The sequence below is a fragment of the Aythya marila genome, assembly GCF_965140915.1.
Source record: "Aythya marila genome assembly, chromosome: 18".
NCBI classification, from domain to species: Eukaryota; Metazoa; Chordata; class Aves; order Anseriformes; family Anatidae; genus Aythya; species Aythya marila.
The window spans coordinates 1,286,617-1,303,819 of NC_139059.1; the positions used below are offsets into that span (position 1 = coordinate 1,286,617).

Sequence of the window (17,203 nt, forward strand, 5' to 3'; positions counted from 1 at the left end):
TCCTTTTTCTTTCCCCCACACGTTGGGGGAGTCCCCAAGGGGTCAGAAAACCACGGGGTGGGCTCACTTGGGGTGTGGATCATCGTCCCCTGCTCGCCCCCGCTGCCCCTCTAATGGTGGCTCTGGACCCACCCTGCCAAACCTTCACCACCCGCCACTGTGGGGGCTGCAGGGGGGGGTCTGAGTGGGCCCAGCTGCGGTGCTGGGAGCTGCAGGCCCTATTTAAGGCCCGGCCGCAGCCTCTCACATGATGGGAGCGTGACTGCAGCAGCCCCGGGGAGCAGGATGGCGCCGCTCAGGGAACGGCTGTCCCGGTTCCTAAGCCCCCACGGGGTGGGGGGCAGCGGGGAGAGCAGCCGGCTGCTGCCCCAGGTAACCCCCAGGACCCCCGTCCTGGCGTCTGTGGGGTCCTTGGGGTGGCTCCGTGTCCTGGTTCTGGGGAGGCTGGGCGCTTCCTGGGCACCTATGGGTGCCTGCATCCCTGGGGGTCCCCATAGGGATGAGCTGGGGGTCCCTGTAAGGGGCAGGGTCTCTGGCAGGGCTCCCCCCATGGCTCCCCATCTGCACAGCCCCCAGGGGGGTGGATGTAGGGTGCCCCATGCCCACCTCACCCACACCCCATTGGGGTTATGGGGTGGCTCTGGGAGCCCCCAGCTGCCTTGTGCTGGTGTACATAGGAAATGTGAGGGCTGGGGGCCATTATGGGGGTGTTTCTGGGGGTCTGCAGGCCCTACAGCCACCACGGGGTCTGTGTCTTTGTCCCATGCAGGCAGCCAGGCTGGTGGAGCTGCCCTACCCCTCTGATGATGACGATGATGAAGGCTTGCAGCTGGGGGACGTGCACCTTTCTGTGGCCGAGCAGCACCCCGAGGAGTGGCACCCCGTGACCCCCAAACCGGGCGCCTTCAGCCACTGCGTGCGGTACCTGGCCTTCCTCTGGAACCTCCTCTTCCTCCTGCTGGGCCTCCTGGCCCTGGGAGTGGGGGTTTGGGGGCTGCTGGCCAAGGGGTCCCTACAGGACGAACGCCTGGCCCTGCTGGGCTCTGACCCCATGCTGCTCTTCGTGCTGGTGGGGCTGGGGGCCAGCGCCGTGTCCCTAGCCGGCTGCCTGGGGGCCCTGCGCTCCAGCGCCTGCCTCCTGCGCTTTTTCGTGGGGTCTGTGCTGGCTTTTGTGGGGCTGGAGGTGCTGGGGGGGCTGCTGCTGCTGGCGGCGAGGCGCCGGCTGCGGGATGCCCTGCGTGCCGCCCTGCTGCTCTGCCTGCTGCGCTACCAGCAGGAGCCCGACCTGCGGCTGCTGGTGGACGAGGTGCAGCGCGCCCTGAGCTGCTGCGGGCTCCGATCCTACCGAGATTGGGAGAGCAACCCGTGAGTTAAGGTTTTGGGGGGGGTTCAGGGGGTGTCCTCGCTGCAAGACTTGGTGATTTCTCCCCGTTTCTCCTGCAGGTATTTCAACTGCAGCGCCCCGGGGGTGCAAGCCTGCAGCGTGCCCTCCTCCTGCTGCCTGCAGCCGCTGCAGAACGGCTCCGTGGCCAACGAGCAGTGTGCCCGCGGGGTGCTGAGCCTCGGGGACGTGGAGGCGGCCGGTGTCGTGCACCTGGGGGGCTGCGTGGTGCAGCTCGGAGCCTGGCTCCGCAGCCAGGCGGGCGGCATCGCCAGTGTGGCGGCCGTACTGGTGCTGCTGGAGGCTGCTGGGCTGCTCATGGCGCTGAAGGTGCTCGCGGACATCGCGCCCGGAATGCAGGGCTGAGGGGGAACTGGCTGCCATCACAAGTGGGGGATGCTCAGGGGTTGGGGTGCTGCTGAGCACGGCTGGGGGGCTCCGTGCTCTCCATCTGCCCTTTGTTGCTGCCCAGAATAAAACTCTGCAGAGGCTGAGCCCCCACCATGTCCGTAGCCCATCTTTGCATCCCCTCCCGCTGGCTCCCTGCACCCCTGGCATGAGGAGACACCTCCCAGCCCCGTCCCTGCCAACCCCACATCATGACACCACGCTCCTGCACTCATTTTGGGTTTTAATGAGTTTTTCCAGGCTGTGCCCTGCTACACAAAGGGGGCAGCTCCTAAACAAGCAGTGCTATGGGGTGAATGGGCTGCGGTGGCCGTGACTGGCCTAGATGATGCCGTACTGAGCCAGCTCGTGCAGCTCCAGGTGGCTGAAGGCTTCCCAAGGGCAGATCACGGTGATATCTGGGGAGAAAAGAGGTTGCATCAGCACAAAACCCACCCCGGCAGCAGCAGCTGTCCCCGCAGGGCACCTTGCTGCCCCCAGCAGATTTGGGATCGGGACCCCGTACCTGTTCCCAGCCCTTCCATGCCCGGGATGTCATCGCCAAACCTGCAAGGAAAGCAAGGCTCAGTCTCCCCCTGACCTGTGCCACTCTGGGACCCCCCATCCGTGTCCCCGCATGGGGTCCCGCTGCTCGGCCCCACTCACCCCTGCACCCCCTTCTTGGGTGGCTTGCTCTTGAACTGCCTCGTCTGCCTCTGCTTGAATTTGGGTGGTCCTTTCCGGGGGGTGGCGGGTCCCCCGGTCACCCTGGTGGCTGACTTGATCTCCGGTTTGTGGGGCTCCAGGCTCATGGCTGTGCCGGGGCCAGCAGCCTGCCCCGGGTCGCGGCTGTCCCTACGGCTCCGGCGCTGGCACGGGACGGCTCCTCAGACCTGCTGGAGGGGGAGATTTGGGGCATGGGGGGCTCCGGCTGCAGCCCCCTCACCCAGCGAGGGGACACACGGTGCCTTTGGGGTGCTCCCACCCTGCCCTGAGCCCCCCCTGGCTGTCGTTGATCAGCTTTCTGTGCTCACCCTGGGGGAGAGCCCCCTCCGTGCCCCTTTCGTCCCCACAACCTGGAATTAGCCCAGCTCAGAGCCTGCTAATCCCCTTACCCCAAAGGCAGTGAAGGGCACGCCGAGCCCCTGCGCTCGTTGGGCAGTGCCCTCAGTCCTTGCCCCCACCCCAGGGTGGATGTGGCACCCCAGGACCCCTCGCTGGCACCACCCCCGGGGTCTGTGCCAAGCATTGAAGGTGCCACCAAGAGCTGGTGACACTGCAGCCACAGGGACCGAGGCATCCCTCGGGGTTTGTGTGCTGCAGGACGGCGCAGACCCTGGTCTGGCCACGGGTTGCAAGGCAAGGAGCTACAAAAATCCCAAGCCAGAAATCCCAGGGCAGCTCCATCCCTCCTGTGCCTCCCCAAGACGTGCCCGGCACCGCAGATTTTCGGCACCGAGACCGCTCCAGCTGCGGGCTCGCCGGGACCCAGCACGGAGCTGTTGGGTTTGGCTGCAAATTCCGAGCACGGGAGGCGAACGCAGGCTCTGTCCCAGCACAAATTGATGCATCCTGGGTGCCCCAGGTGGCAGAGCTGTCACTTACGCAGGAGTTGAAGTCCCCAAAGGCCAGCGCTGCTCCGCAGGACTCCCTCCGCCCGCTGCCGCGTGTCCTATGGGTGCTGTGCGTGGCGGCTGGGGGCCGGTGGATTTTATCCTGCCCCGGGGTAATAGGATTAAGTCCCTTCTCCTCAAATGGGTAATCTGCTGTCCTTCCCCCTGCTCTGCGCCGGGGGGGCCGGCAGCGTGTGTGTGGGGAGGGGGTGTCGGGATTACCGGGGTGGGGACGGGCCGGGCGTCAGCCCCACGGTGAGGGGCAGGGAACGGCAGCAAAGAGCCCACGGGGGGGTCCCCAGGCCTTGAGCCGTGGGGATTGGGGGGCTCAGTCCTGCAGAACGTGCTCGGGATGGCATTTGGGGACACAGGCACCAAACGTCCCAGCAGGGCAAGGCAGAACCGTGTGGCCAAAACCTCTCCAGCACGGTGTTGGCACTGGGCACAACGTGCCCACAACAGCAGGGGCTGTGGGGGGTTGCTGGGGGGCTCCTGCTGTCCCTGTCCCCATCTCAATCCCATCCCCAGCCCATCAGGTGCACGAAACACGAGGCCACCAGCTAATCCCAGGTGGCACCACGGACATCCGAGCGTGGGGACAGCCTGAGCACTGCCACAGGCACCCCAGGACAACCGCTCTGTTCCTGAACCCAAAACCTGCTCTATTCTTGAGCTCAAAACCTGGGGAAAAGGGGCTGGGAGCCCCTGCCCACCCAGCCCTGCAGCCCGGCAGTATCACTCCAAAGCCTGCCGTAATCCCGGCCCTAAAGCAATTACAAAAAGCTATAATCTCAGCGCACTTTAATTGACCGCCAGCCCCTTCCACCGCTGGCAATTAGCTAGCCTTCCCCAAATAGGATTACGCGGATCCGGGAGCGTTTCACGCGGAACCAGCCACCAGCCCAGCAAAGGCCAGGGCCCTGCTGTTAATTACCGCTGCCAGACCGAGCTTCGTTAGCGCGGGGCCGCTTTGGGGAGCGGGCAGTGCCCTTGGCGAGCTCACCCGGGAGGGGGGACAGGGCCGGATCCTGCCCGGCTCCTGCCCAAGCCACGCGTCAGCGGGCTGAGACCCTGCTCATCCCGGTCGGGATTTAGGGAGGGGACGCCTGAAGGTGAAGTTTAAGGGGTTTTAGGGCAGAGACGAGCGGGGAGGAAGAGGCACCGAGAGGAGAGGCGCCGCGGAGCCGGGCGCGCTGCCCTTGCGGGGCCCACGTGCCCGGGCCGCACGCTGCAAAATCCCACAACAAGAGGGGGGAGACGGGCACCGAGAGGCCCCCGGGGGGACGCCTGCCCCCAGCCCCGGGTGCCGACGGGCCCCTAAGAGGCTTAGCGGGGCGGTGTGACACCGAGCCACGGCCCCCGGCCGCCACCGCGCTCCTCTCACGCCACGGCTCCGCCGCAAGGACGAGGCAAGGGGAAAATCCCTGCCTCGTGTGGGGGGAGAAAAGTCCTTTTTTTTGTATTCTTTTTGAGTAAAATTGGTTGGGAACAAGCGCTGAGGGGCTAACGGGTCAGCTCCTGTTCCTACCTGTGCCAGCAGAGGGGTCCCAGAGTGGTTTGTTAATAGGGCGACAGGCGCTTTGTATATAAAATATAAATATAAAATATAAATATAAAATATAAATATAAAATATAAATATAAAATATAAATATAAATACAAATAAAATATAAATATAAATATAAATATAAATATAAATATAAATATAACATATAAATAAAAATATAAATATAAAATATAAAATAGAAATAGAAATAGAAAAATAATATAAAAATAAATATGAAAATAAAAATAAAAATAAATATAAATACACACATCTCTCTATATATTACTTTTTTATATATAAATATAAATATATAAGGCTTGGGGAAGCAAAAGCACCAGGCACCGGGCAGCGATGTCCTGTGGGGACCCCCTTAGTGCCTCGGCACCCCGAACAAACCGAATCCCGACCCCACAAAGAAACAGGGGGGCACAGCGGGGTGGGTTTGCGGGGCTCAGTCCTTCTTGGCGCGCAGCCTGATCTCCGTCCTCAGCAGCATTTTGATGCTCTCGTCCTGCACGTGCCTCTCGACGGCCGCCAGCGCCCGCTCGCCCCCGTCCCCGTAGTGCCGCAGCAGCCGCTCCACGTGCTGGACCCAGACGCAGTTGGCGCAGCCGCTCATGCAGCAGTTGGTGGGGGGCTCCAGGTCGGGGGGGGGGGAGAAGGGGGTCTCGGCCCCCTCGGCCCCTGGGGTCTCTGCCCGGTGGTCGCTCCCCGAGGGGTCCGAGCCCCCCTTGCTGCCGTTGTCCCTTCCTGGGGTGTCTGAGCTCTTCTGGTGGGTGCAGGCGGTGCCCGGGTGGGGGGCTCTGGGGTGGTCCTGCAGGGGGCAGCCCCGTGGTGGTGGTGGCAGGGGTTGGGGGCTGTCCCCCCAAATCCCCCCGGCACCCCCTGACCCAAGCAGCAAGCCCTCCTTGGTGCCCCCAGCCCCACCGAACCTCCCCTCACCCCCAGCCCGTCCCTGCCTTCACACACGGGGTCCTCCTCAGAGCCCCCAGACCCCTGGTGTAGGCACAGCAACCCCAGTGCAGCCCCCAGACCACCATGTACAGCCCCAAGCCCCCCATATGGAGCCTCCAGACCCCCACGTACAACCCCCAGACCCGATATGGAGCCCCCTGGCCCCCCAGTGCAGCTCCCAAACCCCTCACTGCTCCCCCAGACCCCCCTGTGCAGCTCCCAGACCCCATACGGAGCCCCCAGACCCCCATTTACTGCCCCCAGACCCCATATGGAGCCCCCAGACCCCCATGTGGAGCCCTCAGACCCCCATGTGGAGCCCCCAGACCCCATACGGAGCCCCCAGACCCCCATTTACTGCCCCCAGACCCCATATGGAGCCCCCAGACCCCCATGTGGAGCCCTCAGACCCCCATGTGGAGCCCCCAGACCCCATATGGAGCCCCCAGACCCCCATTTACTGCCCCCAGACCCCCATGAGGAGCCCCCAGACCCCTATATGGAGCCCCCAGAGCCCATATGGAGCCTCCAAACCCCCATATGGAGCCCCCAGACCCCCATTTACTGCCCCCAGCCCCCCCTGTGCAGCCCCCAGCCCCCCCCAGCCCCCTCCCCGTCCACCCCCAAGCCCCCCCTTGCCCCAAGCTCCGCCCCCTGTCCATTTAAACCCCGCCCCTTTCCGCCCCGCCCCCTATAAGCCCCGCCCCCGCTCACCCCCCGGCGCCCCCCCGCCAGGCCGCGCGCCCCCCGCGCCCCCCGCAGCCACATCCCGCCGCCGCTCCCCGCCAACGGCCCCGCCCCCCTTCCCCCCCTGAGCGGCAGCCCTGGCGACCAATGGCAGCTGTGCCTCCCCGAGCCGCCGACCAATCAGAGCGCGGAGGCTGGGAGCGGCCAATGGGAGAGCGGGGGGCGGGACCGGGGCGGGAGGGAACCGGGAAGTGGCGGCGGGGCCCGGCCGCGTGCGGGGCCGGCATGGGACGGGGACCGGGAACGGGACCGGGACCGGGACGGGGGCGCGGAGCGGAGAACGGGGCCGGGACCCGCAACGGGATCGGGGCCAGGGCCGGGAATGGGACCGGGACCGGGACCGGGAAGGGACGGGGACGCAGACCGGCCCCGGCCCCGGTCCCGGCCGCCGCCCCGCCCCGCGGCAGGTCAGTGTCCCGGTGTCCCCGTGCCCCGGTGTCCCCATGTCCCGGTGTCCCCTTGCCCCGGTGTCCCGGTGCACCGGTGTGTCCCCCTGTCCCGGTGTCCCCGTGCCCCGGTGTCCCCATGTCCCGGTGTCCTGGGGTAACCGGTGCCCCCGTGTCCCAGTGTCCCCATATCCCGGTGTACCGGTGTCCCCTCATGTCCCGGGGTGACGGTGACCCCATGTGACCCCATATCCCGGTTACCCCCCCCCCACGTCCTAGGGTGCCGGTGTCCCCACGTCCCGGTGTCCTGGGGTGCCAGTGACCTCGTGTGACCCCGTATCCTGGTGCCCCCCCATGTCTCAGGGTGCCGGTGACCCTGTGTGACCCCATATCCCAGTGTCCCGGTGTCCCCATATCCCGGTGTCCCCACATCCAGGGTGCCGGTGACCCCGTGTGACCCCATATCCCGGTGTCCCCATATCCCAGTGTCCCCATGTCCTGGTGTCCCGGTGACCCCATGTGACCCCACATCTAGGTGTCCCTGTGCCCCGGTGCCCCCCCGTGCCCATCTTTCCCCCCCCCCACCCTCCCCGGGCTCCGTCGCCCCGGTTCCATCCCATTCCATCCCGTCCCATCCCGTTCCCGGTTCTGCCGCAGGAAGCAGCGTGCGGGGGCCAACCTGAGGCCCGAGCACCCCGAGGAGCAGGAGATCCCCTCCAGCCTGCGGGAGCTGATGCGGAGCCGCGAGGCCATGAAGAACCCCAAATCCGGGAGGAGGCGGGCAGCAGGTGGGGCACGGGGGGGCTCCGGGCCATGGCACGGCATGGGGTGCCCCCCCAGGGGTCCCTCATCCCCATCCCGGCACGATGGGACCCCCCCCTTTCAGCCCTAAATCCCCTGCCCGTGTCTCTCGCAGGGAAGCAGCAGCAGCCCAAGCCCCCGGCGGAGCACGGGGACATCGCGGTGCCCAAATTTAAGAGGGGGAAGGGGGAGTCGGAGCACTCCTACATCTGCCGCATGGAGCAGGAGGTGCAGCGCATCCTCTTCCTCACCAAGAACCAGGTGCAGCGCGAGCCCGAGAAGGAGGGGGCGGCACCGCAGAAATCCAGGAGGAAAAAAGAGTGAGAGCACGGCCCCACGGCGCGGCGGGGGCGGCGGGGACGAGCCCCAGCACGGGGCTTTGCCAGCTCCGGGGTCTCGGCTCCACGATCTGAGCCTCTGCAAGCAGCCCCTGAACCCCCTTTACCCTCCTGCTGCGGGGAGCTTGGGGCCAGGGCGGGGAGGGGAGAGCTGCAGGGTCACGGTTTTTGGGGAGATTTGGGGAGATTTGGTGCCGTACCTGCTCCGCTGTCTGCTTGTGAGCCCGGCTCATCACACGGCTCCCCAGGTTTCAGAAGAAGAAGCTGGACAAAGCCCGGAGGAAGAAGGAGGAGAAGAAAGAGGCTTTGCTGGAGAAGAGCCTGCTGCGAGGTGGGGCTGGGCTGGCACCGGAGGCACGGGGGGGAGGCGGGAGAGGGCGGCAGCGGCGCCCCCCAGCCTGACACCGGGCTCTGCCTCTCCCTCAGACACGGTGGCGTTCGGCGAGGTGGTGACGGAGCCGCCCACCCTCACCTCACGGCCCCGCCGCGGGGGTCCTGCCGAGCAGGTGAGCTGCAGAATCCAGCCCGAGGCTCCTGCCCCGTGGCCGTGCCCTCCCGTTCCCTTTGGCCCCCCCTGATTTGCCCCATTTGTGCCCGCAGGCTGGGCGCAAGCGGCTCCTGCTGGCTCCTCGCCTGGGCCGGGTGTCCCCGGCGGCACCGATGTCGCTGGCTCGGCAACGCATCGTGCAGGAGGAGAGGGCGCGCGTCGTGCAGGCCTATCGCGACATCCAGCGGCGCAAACGGCAGCAGAGGGAGGCCCAGGCAGCCCGTGGGGTGCCCGGCTGAGCCCTCCCCTTCGTCCTCCGTCCCGGCGAGGGGGCACAAGAGCCCCCCCGGACCCTCACGTGGAGCAGCAGAGGGGTGGCAGCCAGCTGGGTGTGCAGCAGGGGGGACACAGAAGGCCAGGATGTGACAGGGGGCGGTTGTCCCAGCCCTGTGCTGCTGCCCCGACTGCGCCCTGGGGCTCACGAGAGCCGTGCAACCTCCCTGGCACCTGCGCCACAGCCAGGAGCCTGTGGTGCCATGGACTCGTTTGTAATAAAATGCCGTTTTCTGATGGTGCGAGCACGTTTCTGCTTCCCAAACCTTCCCAAACCTTCCCAAACCTTCCCAAACCTTCCCAAACCTTCCCAAACTGTCCTGGCACGGGGTCCCAGCTGCGCTTGCTCCCTGCAGGGTGGTGGGGAAGGCGCGGCGCTGTGCCCGTGGCGTGGCGTGCCGGCAGATGGCAGTCCCAGCGTGGGTCCTGGCCGTCACCGCGGGCTGGCAGCGCTGGCACCGTGCTCCCTCCGCTTGGGGCAGGACCCTCGGCTGGGGCTGTTGTGCCTGGATGTCACCCACCCGCCTCCCACCCTGGTGCCAGGGAGCGAGCTGAGCCTGGGGACATGAAGCAACCCTGAGGCTGAGGCCAGGTTCACCTGCATGGTGTCACCGTCCCCCGTTGTCACCCCTCGGGGACACAGCTGAGTCCCCCAATCCTTCACCATGCTCCCAGCACCACCACCCCACCCTATATCCCTGCCATTCCCTGGGCAGGATCGCTCCTACAGTCAAAACAACACCCAAAACGACCCCGCACTGGGGATAACGCCCCCCCGGTGCCCCCTGCTCCCACCCTGAGGACCGGGGAGCGCTCCCGGCACGGCGCAGCCCACATGCGCCTGCGGCCGCTTCACCTGTGCGGCACAAAGGCAGCGCTGTTCGGCCTCCCTGTGCCACAGCCCCAGCACAAAGCGCTGCCTGTTGCAGCGGGGCCGCCCCGCGCCCTGCGGCCGGCGGTGTCCGGGGGCTCCCGTGGTGCCGGGAGGGGGCTGGGGGCACCGGTGGCAGCGGGGATGGCACGGCCCAAACCAGCCCCGGTGCCCTTGCGCAGGGCTGAACGGGGGCAGCGCCTGCACGCCCTGGTTTTGGGGTGTTTGCTGCCCCCAGGGCTGCCTCCTCTGCGCCCCCCCAGCAAGACGGTGCTGTGCCACGGCTGGATGCGTGCTGGGGACTGCGCTGTCCCCATCCTGGTGTCCCAAGGGGGCATTTGCTGTGTGCCCAGCCTGGCTCCAGGCACACGGGGGACACGCCGCGTGCCGCGCGGTGCCGGCGGCAGGGAGGAGAGCACGCTGCCGTGGTGGCAGCCCCGGGGACCTTGAGCTCCTGGCGCTGCCTGGAGACGTCCCCGCTGCCTGCTGGTGCCAGGCAAACACGGGTGACGCAGCACAACCCCTGGGGGCACCGGCAGCTCCCGCAGCAGGACCGGGCGCCTGCTCCTGCTGCGCACCCCGGTAGCACCCACGGACGTCCCCAGCTTTTGGGCACCGACCCCTGCCGGGGCTGTGTCACGTCCCCGCAGCTGGTGGCATTCCCAGTAGCGAGAGGGAAGGCGCTGGCAGGGCTGGGGCCAAAACCCAGGGCCGTGTGTGTGCCAAACTCCCGCGCGGGGCACGGTGCTCTCAAGGAGAGCGGGGTCACCCGCCTCCCCCAGCCACCGCCACGGAGCCATTTCAGGCCCTGAATAATTCATGGTGCTGCCGCTCGCCCGGCCGCAGGCTTCCTGCCTGGCAGGAGAAATCGCTGCGGAGGGGAAAGGCAATCCGGGCAGGAGAAACCGCCCCCGACCTTGGCACGTCCTCCGCGCCGTGCCGCTTCCCGCCGGGCAGCCCATCTGCCCGCGGGCTGCCGGTCCGTGCCGAGCCTGCCAGCTCCTGGCACGGCCGCCCCGTCTGCAGCCTGGCCCCGGTGAAGGCTCCCCGGGGTGCTTGGGGAGCAGGATCCCAGTTGGGACCTTGCCTCGTCCCTTTGGGGGATGCAGGGCTGAGCACGATGACACCGAGGTGGAAGCCCTTGGCCGCGGCACAGCCGGGGATGGAGCAGCGCAGCCGGGTCCCCCCTGTCCCCATCGGGTGCCACCGTGTAGGAAAACTCAACTTTAATGGGTCTGACCTGAAAAAGGGAGGGGAAAAACCAACGAGGGAGCCGGGAGGAGGGGGTCCCAGCTCCGTCGATGCCCCCCCCGAGGGTGATCCCCGAGCCCGGCGCGGGGAGAGAGGCGGAGAGGGAAGGCACCGAGAAGGCGGCCGGAGCCGCGGGGGGAGACCACCGGGTCCTCCCCATCCCCTGGTGAAGGGGAAACTGAGGCACAGCGGGGGCAGCACTGGGAGAGCTCGGGGATGGCTCGAGGTCCAGCACGAAGGGGCGCAGCGCCCAGTCCCAGCGCTGGGACAGCCGCCCCGTGCCCCTGGCTGTCCGGCAGCAGTGTCCCTGTCCCCGAGGGGCCGGGTGTCTGGTGAAGGCAGCAGTGGGGTGGCTCGGGGTGGCCCTGCAGGAGCCGGTCCTCGTGGCAGGGTGGGCAGCAGGGACGAGGGGAGCCGGGCAGAGCAGGCAGCTTGCGGGTGCCACGGCCGGGCGGCACGGCGCTGGCTCCGGGGCCACATCCAGGCGTCCCCAGCTCAGGAACCAGCTCTGGCGGGGGCGGATGGACGAGGCGGGGAGGGACGAGACCTCAGAGGATCAGGACAGCAGGGCCACGGCTTTTTTGGCTCCGTGGAACCTGGGCTTCACCACCGGTTCCTGCTGTACGGGGACTGCACCTACGGGCAGAGCGGGATGGCACCGGGCAGGCGTGACGGCACGGCACGGCACGGCACGGCACGGAGCGGCATCACCCCGGTGCCTGCCATCCCCAGCTCTGCCCTCCCCCGGAGACATCAAAGCACGGAAAGACTTTGTACCTGGGCAGGAGCCCAACCCTGCTGCCCCCTCGCCGGCTCCCTCGTTGCTCATTAACTCACCTGGCCGCTCCGCTGCGCCGCGGCGTGCCGGGCCTGCACGGCGAAGGCGTCCTCGGCTCGCAGCGTGGAGCTGGCGCTGCCCGCGGCCGGGCTGGCGGCGGTGGCACGGGGCAGGATCATGTCGTAGGGCCCTTCGCTCTGCGGAGGGGAAAAATGGGTCCGTGGGGGCACCGGGAGCACCCTCAGCCCATGGGCGCGCTCCCTGCGGGGTCCTGGGGAGCAGCATGGCGTGGGGGGGACCCTCCCCAGCACCCCATTACCAGCACCTGCAGGGGACCCATCACCATCTCAGAGGAGAGGGCTCTCACCTTGTGCATCAGGGCCATCTCCGTGGGCTGGTAGACGCTGGTGAGCAGCTGCCCGTTGTAGCCGCTGTACGGGGACACCGGCTTCTTGGCTGCAAAGAAACGGGGACGGTGAAAACGGGGGGCTCGCGCCGCCACCCCCACCCCACCCGGGGCCTCGTTAGCAGGTTTAACGAGCAGCCAGCTGCTCTGCGCCCTTCCCGGGGGCCGGGAGGGACGTCCCTGGAGGTTTGCATCACTGCGGGGTGGGGGAGCACCGCCCCGTGTTATTATTGTAGGGTCTCCCCAGCGCCGCCAGCTCGGCGACACGTCCTCCTGTAGGGAGCAGCGCCCGCCCGGGGCGGAGGGCCGGGAGCCGCGGGCACCCCACGCCGGGGAGGGGAGCACCCCCGGAGCGGGGTGAGCTCAGCCTAAACTGGTAAACCCAGCCCGGCGTGTTTTGGGGGAGCCACAACAATCGCAGGCCTCGCTCCCAGCCGCCCGGGCGCGTCGCAGCAGCCGTCTCGCAGCCCGTGCGTCGCGCCCGGTGCCTACCGAAGGAGGGCTCGTCCATGGAGAAGGCTTTGTTCTCCACGAACATGCTCTGCGACTTCTGCTCCTTCAGGATGGTCTCGTAGCCCACCCCCCGCGTGGGGTAGCCGTCGTCCTCGTAGGCCTGCTCGGGGCCCCGCCGCGTCACGTGCGTCACCTCGGGGATGACGTAGAGGAGGATGAAGGCGCAGGCGTTGGCCACCAGCGCGATGGCCAGCGTGGGGTCGTCCCAGCCGGGCTTCTCGCCCGCCCGCTGGTTCCCGTAGAGGTACATGGCCGTCCACGCCACCCAGATGGCCATGGAGAGGCCGGTGGTGGCCAGGATGAAGGCGCCGTGCTTCCTCCAGCGCGTGTAGCGGCCGCAGAGCGCCGGCCAGGCGGTGCCGAAGGCGGCCACCAGCAGGACCATGACGTAGGTGAGCGCCAGGACGAAGTCGGCGTCCGCCAGCACGCAGGGGTCCGCGGGGCCGCCCTCCCGCCGCGCCACGGTGATGGTGAGCCACTCGGTGTTGATGATGACCTCCACCAGGGCGAGGAGCAGGGCCACCGCCAGCGTCACCCAGCCCCGCGGGCCCCGGTTCCTCCGCGCTAGGAAGTTGAGGGCGACGGCGTGCGCCAGCAGGCAGGAGAAGCAGAGGCCGAAGAGGACGCCGAAGAGGAAGCGTCGGGAAGCGCAGGTGGAGAAGTTGGGCCCCACGACGAAGTCAAACGTCAGGCAGAACAGCCCGAAGGTGCCCAGCATGAAGAAGACCTGCGTGGCCACCAGGCTCTTCTTCGGAGGGTCCTGCACGAAGGGCAGGCTGGCCACCAGCACGATGGTGAGCACGAAGCTGGTCACCACGCCCAGGCTGGCCACGGCCTCCACCGCGATGCCCCAGCCCGCCGAGAGGTCGCAGAGGTTGTAGTAGAGCGAGGACAGGTCCTTGCCGCAGCCCGCCGGGGGGGTGCTCTGGGCACGGCCAGGGGGCAGCAGGGCCAGCAGGACGCAGGCGGCCGCGGGCAGCACCCCCACAGTCCCCATCCTGCACCCTGGGGTGGGCACTGAGCGCGGCGTCCACGGACCCTGTGGGGAAGAGGAGGCGTTACAAGGAGCCGTCTCTGGGATTTGGAGCTCCCTGCCCACGGTCCCTGGTCCATCTCCCACCAGACCACCGCTGGTGACGGGGTCCCGGTGAGCCCGGGATGTGCCAGCACCACGCCGCAGCCCCGAGCAGCTCCGGGTGCAGCCCCAGATGGACGCACATCTCCCAGCCCTCCTTGCCTGGACGCAGCACCGTGCCCGGGAGCAACGAGCATGGGTCGGGGCCGGCCGCAGAGGCACCACCCGGGGCCGGGTCGGTCCCCTTGGCACGGCACTGCGCGCGCCGCACGTTCCCCTTTCCACTTCTCCTGTCCCACTTCCCTCCTGTGGCTCCGGGCACTGACCCAGCACAGGTCCCGTGTTTGGCCCCACACAGCAGAGCTCCCTGCCGCACGCAGCCGCAGCCTGGCACGGCACGGCACGGCACGGCACGGCACGGCCCCCTGGGCACGGGGGTCCCTGACCACGCTGCCAGCCCCCAAGGAGCATGGGGTGCCCGTGGGAAGGAGGAAGGCGAGGGGAAAGCTGCAGCCCCCTGCGCTCCCCCCAGCTGGAGGGAGGAAACCGGGCAGGAAACCTGCGACAAGGTCACCTCGGGGCTGGGATGGGGGCGGCGGGGGGCCCCACATCGCTGCCCCCATCCCTGCGCCCCCCGAAAGCCCCCTCTGCTCCCCTCCCGCGGCCAGGCACCCCCCCGGTGTCCAGGCTCTGCCCAGCCCCCCCGGGCCGGAGCCACCCCATGAGATGGGGACGGGGAGTCCCGGTACCGGGAAGGGGGGGGGGGGAAACAACCCCAGCCACCCCCGGCCCGGCCGGTGCCCCCCACCCCTCGCGGTCCCCCCACGTCCCCGAGCGGTGCCGGCCCCAAACTCGCCCGGAGCCTCCCCAACTTTGCGGCCAGGAGAGCCCCGGGGTGGACGGCTCCCGGTGCCGGTGCCGGCCCCATTTGCGCTCCCGGTGCCGGTCCCGTTTGCGCTCCCGGTGCCGGTTTCGCCCCCGGTGCCGGTTCCCGGCTCCATCCCGGTGCCGGTGCTGCCCAGCCCCGCGGGTTTCACCCCCTCCCGGCCCCTCTCACCGGCTCCAGCGCCCCGGTGTCCCGGCCGCTCCGCTCCGCTCCGTGCCGAGCCCCGAGCCCGCAGCCCCGTGCGCGCCTGCCCGGCCCGGCCCGGCCCCTCCCCGAGGTGCGCCGCTGCCGGGGGGGCGCGCCCGGGACCTGCCCCAGCGCACCGGGCTGGGAAGGGGGGCACCCAGCGGGGGCTGTCCCCAAAAGGAGGGGACAGAACCGGGGTGAAGGGGGGGAGCTGGGTGGGAGCGAGTCGGGAGCCCCCCTCCGAGCAGCGGTGCGATGAGCGTGCGGGGGCTCAGCCCGTGCCGCAGCCCCCGGGGGCTTCTTGGGGTGACGGGGACAGAACCGGGGTGGCCTCACCGATGGGGGGGGGCTCTGCACAGGGTGCTCGCTGCGGTGCTGAGCCCGGGAACTGAAGGCGAGCAGCCCCGAGGGGCCTCCCGGAGGAATGTCAGCCGGCGGCTCAGCCCTTGGCACTGAGAGAGGCCTGCAGCCAGCGAGGGGCTGGGGGCTGGGGAAACCCCAGCCCGGGGGCTCGGTGGTCCCGGGAGCGGGGCTGGGAGCGGGGCTGACCCTACACCCACGGCTCATTCGGGGCACCCCAAAACCACCGCGTCCCCCGGGGCTCGGGGATGGGGAAGAGCCGAGGGAAGGCTCGGGGCACCCCGGGGACCCGTGGCCCCGCTGGCCCCGCAGGAGGTTTCCAGGCAGGCGCTGCTATTTTGGGAGGGTGAAGCAAGAGGGTGAAGGATGCAGCCGAAAGTTCAGCGCGCCGCTGGCGGGTCCTCCCCCCGACAAAAACGATCCCAGGGAGGCAGAGCCGGGGCTGGCAGCACCGCGGCACGAGGGGTGGCACCGTGGGGACGGGGCAGGACACCGGGGACGGGTGCTGCACCCACAGCCACCGTCCCTCCTGCCCTCTTTAGCCCTAAAAAGCTCTTGGCACCAGCACCACACCGGGGCAGCCTCCTCCCTGCCTGCTGGGGGCACCCCCCCGTGCGCCCCCATGCATGGAGCAGGGTGGCACAACGGGGCCCCGCCACCTTCCCACCTCCCCCCGTGGCCTCTCCGTGCCTCAGTTTCCCCGGGGATTTGGGGTCGGGCTGGGAACGGGGACCAGCTTCCCCCGGCGCCCCCGCTGCCCCCGCCCCGTGCTGCAGAGGCCAGGCTGCACGCGGTTCCTGCCGCGCTTCCTTCCGCTCACGGCGCGCTCCCCGCGGTGCCTGGCCCGAGCCCCTGCTGCCCCCCCAGCCCCCCCAGCTCCTTGTGGGGCCACCCGCCAGCACCCATCCTGCCGAGGCCACCCCGTAGTGCCCGGTGCCTGCCCACGTGTGCCCACCACATCGGGTTGGTGCCCCCCCCCCCCCCTTTCCCCTGTCCCCCAAGCTTTCCAGCCCCGGTTTCTCAGGAGGGGTTTTTGTAGGTCCTACAGGAACACCCAGCTGGGGAGGCAGCCGAGGGGGGGTAAATTGGGTGCGAGGCTGCCGTGTGCTGGTGGCATTGTGGGGCCGGGGTGTTGGGCACCCAGTTCAGCCCAGTCCCGGTGCCGTGGCCGTGCTGGGGACGGGTGCCCCGGTGGCAGAGCTGGCAGAGCCGGACCCCGGTGGCACAGCAGCCGCGGCGAGGGGCTGGGGGGGGGGGGGCAGCTCGGCACAGCCCGGGAGCCTCGCCAGGCTCCTTCGCGGGGCGAGCTTCCGAAAACACCGCATTTTTTCCAGCCTTACCTCTCCTCCAGAGCCACGGGGCCAGGCGGCGGCACCAGGCCCTGCTCCGCGGCGGCTCCCTCTCGGCCTCACCTTGGCGAAGGTGAGGGCCCTACCTTGTGGGGGGGGCGCCCTGTGTGCTCGCCCCCCCCCCTTTTTCCCGGCTGTTTACGCCGGGGCTGGGGAGCTGTTTTCCATCTGAGCCGGTTCTGCCCAGCGGCGAGCCCCCTCTCCGCAGGCGGACGCGGTTAAGCACGGTTCCACCTCCCTCTCCAAGTAAATAAGCGCTGCCGGGGGGGGGCTGGCAGCCTCCCCGGGCTCCCTCCGCACGCAGAACCAGAGCTGGGGCCCCAAGGCTTGGCCCTTCCTGGGCAATTCCCCCCCCTTGCCCCGTAACCCCCCCCCCCCAGGAGCTGCGGGCTGGGAAATCCTGCGGGAGGTTGGGTGGGAGGCGCTGGGTGCTGGGGTTAATGTGTAATCCGGTCCCGAAATGCCAGAATTAATGGGGCGAGCACCTCCCGGGTACCACCCGCCCCGCTGAGGTTGGGGTTTAACCCCGTCGGCAGCACCGGGGGGGCTGTAATGG

At 68.6% G+C, this 17,203-nt stretch overlaps 5 protein-coding genes across 5 annotated transcripts; 2 read left to right on the forward strand and 3 right to left on the reverse strand.

The window, feature by feature from the left end:
• Positions 1–285: 285 nt before the first annotated feature.
• TSPAN10 (tetraspanin 10) lies at positions 286–1,747 on the forward strand (the record flags this gene model as incomplete). Its single annotated transcript, XM_082774595.1, has 3 exons — positions 286–372; positions 770–1,365; positions 1,444–1,747. 3 exons carry the CDS (start codon positions 286–288, stop codon positions 1,745–1,747), a joined length of 987 nt encoding a protein of 328 aa, XP_082630721.1.
• A 363-nt stretch (positions 1,748–2,110) lies between these two features.
• PDE6G (phosphodiesterase 6G) lies at positions 2,111–2,580 on the reverse strand (the record flags this gene model as incomplete). The annotated part of the gene is made up of 3 exons (XM_082775242.1): positions 2,111–2,187; positions 2,295–2,335; positions 2,435–2,580. 3 exons carry the CDS (start codon positions 2,578–2,580, stop codon positions 2,111–2,113), a joined length of 264 nt encoding a protein of 87 aa, XP_082631368.1.
• A 2,626-nt stretch (positions 2,581–5,206) lies between these two features.
• Positions 5,207–8,459, reverse strand: OXLD1 (oxidoreductase like domain containing 1). The gene is made up of 2 exons (XM_082775266.1): positions 8,353–8,459; positions 5,207–5,740 (listed from the first exon to the last, which is right to left on the reverse strand). The coding sequence occupies exons 1-2, from the start codon at positions 8,383–8,385 to the stop codon at positions 5,378–5,380; spliced, it is 396 nt and encodes a 131-aa protein (XP_082631392.1). The 5' UTR covers positions 8,386–8,459; the 3' UTR covers positions 5,207–5,377.
• On the forward strand, positions 6,832–9,214 carry CCDC137 (coiled-coil domain containing 137). Its single transcript, XM_082775265.1, has 6 exons — positions 6,832–7,034; positions 7,671–7,801; positions 7,930–8,134; positions 8,401–8,483; positions 8,579–8,658; positions 8,753–9,214. The coding sequence occupies exons 1-6, from the start codon at positions 6,853–6,855 to the stop codon at positions 8,936–8,938; spliced, it is 867 nt and encodes a 288-aa protein (XP_082631391.1). The 5' UTR covers positions 6,832–6,852; the 3' UTR covers positions 8,939–9,214.
• Positions 9,215–11,062: 1,848 nt separating this feature from the next.
• GPRC5C (G protein-coupled receptor class C group 5 member C) lies at positions 11,063–16,979 on the reverse strand. Its single transcript, XM_082774618.1, has 5 exons — positions 16,639–16,979; positions 12,771–13,830; positions 12,240–12,328; positions 11,932–12,069; positions 11,063–11,730 (listed from the first exon to the last, which is right to left on the reverse strand). The coding sequence occupies exons 2-5, from the start codon at positions 13,786–13,788 to the stop codon at positions 11,698–11,700; spliced, it is 1,278 nt and encodes a 425-aa protein (XP_082630744.1). The 5' UTR covers positions 13,789–13,830; positions 16,639–16,979; the 3' UTR covers positions 11,063–11,697.
• Between the last annotated feature and the right edge of the window lie 224 nt (positions 16,980–17,203).

Bases quoted from the DNA above. Each gene is read 5' to 3' on its own strand.
- CCDC137 (XM_082775265.1), top strand. From the start codon at position 6,853: ATGGGACGGGGACCGGGAACGGGACCGGGACCGGGACGGGGGCGCGGA. The intron at 7,035-7,670 runs GTCAGTGTCCCG...GTTCTGCCGCAG, and splicing joins GCCGCCCCGCCCCGCGGCAG to GAAGCAGCGTGCGGGGGCCA. The intron at 7,802-7,929 runs GTGGGGCACGGG...TGTCTCTCGCAG, and splicing joins CGGGAGGAGGCGGGCAGCAG to GGAAGCAGCAGCAGCCCAAG.
- OXLD1 (XM_082775266.1), bottom strand. From the start codon at position 8,385: ATGAGCCGGGCTCACAAGCAGACAGCGGAGCAG. The intron at 5,741-8,352 runs GTACGGCACCAA...TGCCCCCTGCAG, and splicing joins ACAAGCAGACAGCGGAGCAG to GACCACCCCAGAGCCCCCCA.
- GPRC5C (XM_082774618.1), bottom strand. From the start codon at position 13,788: ATGGGGACTGTGGGGGTGCTGCCCGCGGCCGCCTGCGTCCTGCTGGCC. The intron at 12,329-12,770 runs GTAGGCACCGGG...GTTTCTTTGCAG, and splicing joins CATGGACGAGCCCTCCTTCG to CCAAGAAGCCGGTGTCCCCG. The intron at 12,070-12,239 runs GTGAGAGCCCTC...TCCCCTCCGCAG, and splicing joins AGATGGCCCTGATGCACAAG to AGCGAAGGGCCCTACGACAT.